This window comes from Corylus avellana, chromosome ca1, assembly GCF_901000735.1.
Source record: "Corylus avellana chromosome ca1, CavTom2PMs-1.0".
NCBI lineage: Eukaryota > Viridiplantae > Streptophyta > Magnoliopsida > Fagales > Betulaceae > Corylus > Corylus avellana.
Genome location: NC_081541.1, coordinates 13,084,470 through 13,092,663, shown reverse-complemented (window position 1 = coordinate 13,092,663; position 8,194 = coordinate 13,084,470). Strand labels below are relative to the sequence as shown.

Here is an 8,194-nt window from a genome sequence, read left to right as displayed (position 1 = left end):
TCATGAACTCCTTCATACCTTTAAGAACAAGAAAGGAAGATGGGGTTATTTGTTTCTTAAAATGGACATGGAGAAGGCCTTTGATAGAATGGAATGAATGTTTCTTCTTGCTATCATGGAAAAACTTGGTTTCTACTTTACTTGGATTACTTGGATAAGAGCTTGCATCTCCTATGCTTTCTTCTCCATTCTTTTGAATGGCAGCCCATTTGGTTTCTTCTCCCCTGAGAGAGGGTTGAGACAAGAAGATCCCCTTTCTCCTTTCCTCTTTATCCTTGGCTATGAGGTTTTCTTAAGACTAATGTTCAGAGAGGAAAGAGCTGGTTCTATTAAAGGCTTAAAGATTTCCAGGAACAATGTTGCTATTCACCATTTGCTTTTTGCTGATGACCTGCTTATTTTTGGTAGAGCTAATCTTTCTGAAGCCAACTGCATAAACTCTTGCCTTGAGAAGTATTGTAGATCGTCTGGTCAATCCATTAACACCACCAAATCCTCCATCCGGTTTAGCAAAAACACAAACCCCTCAACCATCTCATCCATCTCAGCCATCCTTCCATATACTTCCAATCCCACTAAATATCTTTATCTTAGCCTCCCTATTCTGATGGGTAATTCTAAGAGAGGTGCTTTCAATTTTGTCCTTGATAGGGTATATAGTAGGATGGAGGGCTGGAGAGCCAAAACTCTTTCCCAAGCAGGCATATTGGTTCTTATAAAATCAGTTGCTGCTACCATTCACTCCTATGTCATGAGTACCTTTTTGCTTCCCTCATTTTTCTGCTCTCAGCTGGATAGAAGCTTCAAAAAATTTTGGTGGGGTTTCCCTTCTACCAAGTCTAGAAATCTCTCTCTTAAAGCTTGGGATTCCTTATCCCTCCCTAAAGACTTAGGAGGGTTAGGAATCAGGAAGATGAGAGAGGGCAATTTAGCCCTTGTTTCAAAGCTTGGTTGGAAGCTCTTATACAACCCACACTATGGAGAATGAGACTCATTACATGTGACAACTTTCAAATTGGTAGAAGGCTCTTGAACTGCAATTATTAGGCCGGTAGGTCGCCATAACAACTCAGAGTCGCCTCTCACATGAACTTGGAGGCGTAAATGACTATATAACGCAAGCTTTTTTTTTTTTTCGAGAGTGACTAGAAGGGATGTTTAAATTTAAAAGATAAAGGACAATATTATATGGATCATAATGTTAATTTCCATCAGAATATTTGCTACTGACAAAAGCTTGGAAGTATGTACTGTTCATAAGCTACTATATATGTGTGAGAATTTTATTTTAAAGAGCAATGCTATTCTTTACACTAATTTATCACACTCGTTTTATATTGACTGACTTGACATGTTTTAAGTAGTTCTTTATGTTATCAACTTAAAAAACCAAAAAGAAAAATTAATTAAAACACACCATATTGACATATATAAAATGAGTGTGAAGAGTAATATTACTTTTTTATTTTTATTTTTTTTAAAAAATGTTTAACTATTAATTGGCTAAGTTAGCAACAAAATTAGAAAAACAAAAGCAAGCGTGGAACATTCATATTAACAAAGAAAAAAAAAAAAAGAACTTTGAGAAACACAATTGTATAAATAATATATAAGTCCTTTTTAATTAGAAAAAAAATAAGGACTTTCATAAAATTGTTCTAATAAAAAATTCTATGTTGTTGGTGTGACCCCCATGACCTTTTTGCCTTATACAGAAGATTTGAGATTTGAGACAAATTTTAAGTTTGAGAAAGAAAATGAAAAGTAACTAAAGAAACAAAAAGGAAAAAGAGCTACATGCATGCACAAAAACTATATTCTAATTAAATACGATTAATTTTGTGCACAAAACTTTCCGATCTTGATTATAATATCATTTAAGAGTACAAGGATTTAAACTTTCCGATCGATCGATCTTTATATAAAAAATCATTTAAGAGTACAAGGATTTAAGACTTTCTAGAAGAAAAAAAAATATATATATTCTATTATATTGGATATATAGATGATCAGGATCGGACAATATTTAGCCGACGTGTTAAGAAAAGCAAATGAAAGGAGGAATATTGTTATCTAACAACCTTTATTGAACATAGATTTGATTACCATGTGGGGTACACCTTCGATAATTGGGGTCAATATGCTTCCATTTTGCCTTGGACCAGCGCAATTATAAACATCTTTTTGTTTCTTCACCTCAATAGGCATCAAAGCTCCGCCTACCCCTACACTGGAATATATTTTCTTCGTAATTAAGCTCAGCATCAGAAGCATATGATGAGCTAAGCAAGCATGACGGCAGGAGTACTGTTACGTAAGCTAAGCCGTGGCAAGCATTAAAGATCCTTTTGCATGCGATCCCTGCTGCATGTGTTATATATATATATATATTCGGGATTGTCCCGTAAGTTTAATTGTACTAGCTAGGAAGGAAAGCAAGAGATCAATTGTTGTCTTCTGCTATTCATTAATTCAAGAGAGCATGGCGTATAACCAGGCGGAGCTTGCCAAGATTGGGAGGGAAGGGTTTGCTCTTATAGACCAACGCTTTCCTCGGCCCATGAGGAACGGTCATGGTAGGGTTTTTTGGGAGAGCCAGGCGGAGCTTGCCAAGATTGCAGCGGAAGGGTTTGCTCTTATAGACAAACACGTTGCGCGGCCCAAGAGGAATGGTCAAGTGGCCAAAATTTCCATGGGATGATCGGCAGAGAAGCCAAGTACTACGAATGAAGAAGAGGGCTATTACTATCGCAACGAGCCACCCCAACCCAACTGTATGTGAGGTGGCCGTTATATATATATGTGTGTGTGTTTTTACCTTTTTAATAGCACTTTGTGTCACTGTGTGTCTTCTTGTTGTATTTAAGATGCTTAAGTATTTAAGCGTCCGAGTAGAAGATTGGGTGTAGTACTTTGTAACCTGGTTATATATAAGTTAATCTCCTTTATTAGCTTAATTAATAATTACATCGTCTCTCTCTCTCTCTCTCTCTCTCTCTCTCTCTTTCTCTCTCTAGACTTGAATGCTATATATGTAGAGCTGATCAGGACAAGGACAAAAAAGCATGGATGTCCGATCAGGGGCCGAGCCACATCTAGACCGGTGGGGCTATACATGCCTTCAGTTCCAATAGTTTGAAAGAAAAAAAAAAAAATCTCATTTATTTTTTTAAGTATGAAGAAATTTTGAAGTAATTAGTTAATTGCGCTTCCAAAAATCATCCATCTCGCTTCACACTATAATTTTTTTCTTGGTGAGGGTTACGCTTTTAAAGAATGCATGGGGTTCGCGCGTAACACCATTTATGAATGTGTTGGGTTTGTGTTACGCTTGGCAAAGAGAAGGCCGAAGGTCGTGGCCTACAATTCACATGAATTGTCATGAGCTTTATTTTGGTTTAGGTAGAATTTCAAAAAAAAAAAAAAAAAATAGCTTCAATTAATGGCTTTATTAATGTCGTTTACAAACAAACGTTATTCTAAAATTGTGTACAATTATAATATGTTGAGTTCACTATCTGATGACATGTTTCTTGATGTGTGCTAATTAACTTATTAAGTCGTGGACTTATGCTTTATCTTTTTTACTTATGAGATATTCTTGTTTTAGAGTGAACTTTCCGCACAACGATGAAAATTGGGGACCAAAAAAGGAAGAGGTCGTTGGACAACCTTGCTAGGTTGGTTTTTGAAGAATTAGACCCATTTTTGAATGGCGATTTATTTCATGATCATTATAACTGTAACGACTTAGGAAAAAAGGCTAGCCACATCTGCGCTGTCATTGTGATAGCGCATATGTGACTAGCACTTTTCCTTGGGTCGTTACAAATGGTATCAGAGTATTGCCCAACCTGAGATTAGGGGAGCTAGCGTGCACAATTCCATGAGGGTCCCAAGAGAGTGTGCTTGTGGCGTCCCACATCGCCGGGGTATAGGAACGGTGATGAAGATGCACTTATATGTATACTCGTACTATTCTTGACAACAACGCATTTTAAAGCCGTAATGATAATTGGTGCATTTCAATTCAACCTTCCCATTTCAATTCCCTCACATTTCCAAAGACAATTTTGATAATTGGTGCATTCGCATGAAGGCGTTGCTTGGATCGCAAGATGCTTGGGAGATTGTAGAAAAAGGCTACGATGAGCCTAGTGATGAAGCTTCTTTGAGTCCTAATCAAAGAGAGTCTGTTCAAAGACTTCGAAAGAAGGATCAACAAGCTCTCACTCTTATTCATCAATGTTTGGATGAAGCTATATATGTTCGAGAAGGTGGCGAATGCAACCACCTCCAAGCAAGCATGGGAGATTCTCCTAAACTCCTATCAAGGAGTTGATAAAGTGAAGAAAGTTTGCCTTCAAACATTAAGAGGCGAATTTGAAGTTTTGCGAATGAAAGAATCCGAGTCAATTGCGGATTATTTTTCAAGGGTGTTGGCCATAGTAAATCAAATGAAGAGATATGGAGAAAAATTGGAAGATGTTCGAGTCATTGAGAAGATCCTCCGTTCCTTGCAACAAAAGACTATATTGTTGTAGCTATTAAAGAGTCAAAAGATTTAGGAACCATGAGTATTGATCAACTTATGGGATCTCTTCAAGCCCATGAAGAAAGGCTCAACAAGAAGAAGCAAGAGCCAATGGAGCAAGTTCTAGCTACAAAACTCTTTGTCAAAGAGAAGGAAGAAGAGCAAGAAAGGAGTCAAAGAGGACAACGACAAGGACACGGTCGTGGCCGTGGCAGAAGAAGAGGAAGAGGCCCACGTAATTGGAACAATTATGAAGAAAGATGTCAAGCATCAAGAGGACGAGGACGAGAAAATAATTGGAAGCAATATGGAAGAAGGTATGATAAATCTCAAGTTAAATGTTATAATTGCCAAAAATATGGTCATTATGCTTGGGAATGTAGAAGTGATGCTAACAATGTTGAAGAGGAAGCCAATTATGTTGAAAACAAGGAAGCGGGGTCTACTTTGTTGCTTGCTTATAAAGGAGAAGAAAGAGGAGAGAAGAACTCATGGTATCTTGACAACGCGGCAAGCAACCATATATGTGGATACAAAAACAAGTTTGTCGAGCTTGATGAATCGGTGAGCGGGAATGTTACTTTTGGAGACTTGTCAAAAGTTCCAATAAAAGGAAAATGTACAATCTCAATTCGCTTGAAAAATGGAGGACTGCAATTTATTACAAATGTTTATTTTGTTCCACGTATGAAAGTAATATTTTGAGCTTCAACTCTTGGAAAAAGACTATGAAATTCATGTAAAAAATCGTAGTCTTTTACTAAGAGATGACAAGAAGAATTTGATAGCCAAAGTTCCCATGACAAGCAATAGAATGTTTTTATTAAATATTCAAATGGATGTGGCTAAATGTCTCAAGACTTGCTTGAAAGATTCATCTTGGCTTTGGCATTTGAGATTTGGGCATGAAAATTTTGGCGGATTAAAATTGTTGGCACAAAAGAGAATGGTGAATGGCTTGCCTTCTATCAATCAACCGAACGAACTTTGCGAAGGATGTCTTGTCGGTAAACAATTCTGGAAAAGCTTTCCAAAAGAATCTACTACAAGAGGAAATGAGCCACTTCAACTTGTTCATGCGGATGTTTGAGGTTCAATTAAGCCATCTTCATTCGGTAAAAATCGTTACTTCCTTAATTCTTTTCATTGATGATTTTAGTCGAAAGACTTGAGTCTATTTTTTAAAGGAAAAATCTCAAGTGTTTGAGGTTTTCAAAAAATTCAAAGCCTTTGTGGAAAAACAAAGTATCTATTGTATTAAATCCTTGAGATCCGATAGAGGAGGTGAATTCACATCTAATGAATTTAAAGAATTTTGTGAAGAAAATGGAATTCGTTGCCCTTTAACTGTTCCGAGATCGCCACAACAAAATGGTGTTGTTGAAAGAAAGAATAGGACAATTCTCAATATGGCTCAAAGCATGTTGAAGACAAAAAGAATGCCTAAAGAGTTTTGGGCGAAAGCTGTTGATTGTGCCGTATATTTATCAAATCGTTGTCCTACAAGAAGCCTATGGAACAAAACACCACAAGAAGCATGGAGCGGAAGAAAGCCAAGTGTTCTCATTTGCGAGTTTTTGGAAGCATTGGCTATGCACACGTACCGGATTAAGAGAGGTCCAAGCTTAATGATAAAAGCAAAAGATACATTTTCATTGGCTATGACTCAAGTTCTAAAGGCTACAAGCTTTACAATCTAAATTCTGGCAAAGTTGTAATTAGTAGAGATGTGTTGTTTGATGAAGAAGACTTTTGGGATTTGAGCATTCAAGAGAAAGAAAAATACAATTTCTTTCATTTTTTTCGGAGAAGAAGAGTCAAGAAATGAAGAGCCCACTACACTTTCTCCATCTCCAACAAGTCTTAGTACACCGTCGTTGTCATCTTTAAGTGGAAGTTCTAGTGAAAAACCACCACACATGAGAAGTCTTCAAGAACTCTATGAGGTAACAGAGAATTTAAATGATGATCTAAATCTATTTTTTCATTTTGCAGATTATGAGCCAATAGGTTTTGAAGAAGCGGTGAAAGATGAAAATTGAGAAATGCCATGGATGAGGAAATCAAAGCAATTGAAAAGAACACATGGGAGTTGGCGAGTATTCCAAAAGAACAAAAACCCATTGGAGTGAAATGGGTGGCCAAGGCAAAGAAGAATGAAGAAGGAGAAAGAGAAAATCCAACAATTTTCAAGAGTTTAGTTGGAAGTTTGAGATACTTGACAATACCGAATATTCTCCTTGGAGTTGAGCTTATTAGTTGTTGTATGGAGTCACCTACCTCATTTCAAGGTGGCTAAAAGAATTCTTCGTTATTTCAAGGAGGCTAAAAGTAATTAAGTTTAAAAGGGGGTGTTGAATAATAAACTTAATTTTAACATTTAGTTGAGTTTTTCATTTCATATTCTCACATGTTACTAAGTGAGTTGAAGATGTTGTGTCTTTTATTTTGTCAAGTTATTTTACATAGGAGTTACATGAGAGTTATATGAGATGTAAATGAATGAAGTTATTGTGAAAAAGTTAGAAGGGTCATTTGTATCCTATAAATACTCATGTAAGCAAGTTATTTTATCAAGTTGAATAAAGTTGAATATTCCTCTTCCTATTTTGTGTAATCTCTTAGTAAGTGTTATTTCCAATTTTCAACAAAGTACTATTCATAAGCTACTATATATGTGTGAGAATTTTATTTTAAAGAGCAATGCTATTCTTTATACTAATTTATCACATTCGTTTTATATTGACTGACTTAACATGTTTTAAGTAGCTCTTTATGTTATCAACTCAAAAAAATAAAAGAAAAACTATTTAAAACACACCATATTGACATATATAAAATGAGTGTGAAGAGTAACATTACATTTTTTTTTTTTAAATGTTTAACTATTAATCGGCTAAGTTAGTAACAAAATTAGAAAAACAAAAGCAAGCGTGGAACATTCATGTTGACAAAGAAAAAAAAAATGAACTCTGAGAAACACAATTGTATAAATAATAAGTGATGATAAAGGTGATATTGTTGGTGCTGCTACTCTTAAACTTCTCTCTACCGATGTGCTACAAGGAGAAGCCGCTGCAACTTTGTTGGCGACACGTTTGGCAGTTTTTTCAGGGTGTGATCAACTTTTTTTGGAAGGGGATGCTCTTCTTGTTGTTTTGGCCATAAACAACCCTTCTCTTTTTTTGTCTTGGTCTTTTGCTAATTGTATTTCTGATATTACTTTAGCTCTTTCTTCCTTTCAAAGTTGGAATGCTTTGAAAGTGTCTAGATGTGCCAATTGTCGTGCACATGCTTTAGCTCAATGGGCCGCTTCTCATCTTATTTTTGGAAGCATTCCCAAGGGATCTCCTATTCTCTCTTCCTTGCGGATCAGAAGTGGGAAAGATCCTCCCATGTAGCCCTTTTCCCCTCTTTCTATTAGAAAAAAAAAAAAAAAAAAAAAAAAGTCCTTTCTCACTGGAGACTTTCATAAGAGTACGATAAAAATTCTATGTTGTTGGTGTGACTCCGACAATCATTTAAGAGTACAAGGGTTTAAAACTTTCTAGAAGAAAAAAAAAATATATATTCTATTGGATAGATGATCAGGATCGGACAATATTTAGCCGACGTACGTGTTAAGAAAAGCAAATGAAATTAAAGGAGGAATATTGTTAT

At 36.0% G+C, this 8,194-nt stretch overlaps 1 protein-coding gene across 1 annotated transcript; it reads left to right on the top strand.

Annotated features, from left to right (window-relative positions):
• The first annotated feature begins 4,573 nt into the window (after positions 1-4,573).
• Positions 4,574-6,576, top strand: LOC132186286 (uncharacterized). The gene is made up of 2 exons (XM_059600222.1): positions 4,574-5,153; positions 6,530-6,576. The coding sequence occupies exons 1-2, from the start codon at positions 4,574-4,576 to the stop codon at positions 6,574-6,576; spliced, it is 627 nt and encodes a 208-aa protein (XP_059456205.1).
• The last annotated feature ends 1,618 nt before the right edge of the window (positions 6,577-8,194 follow it).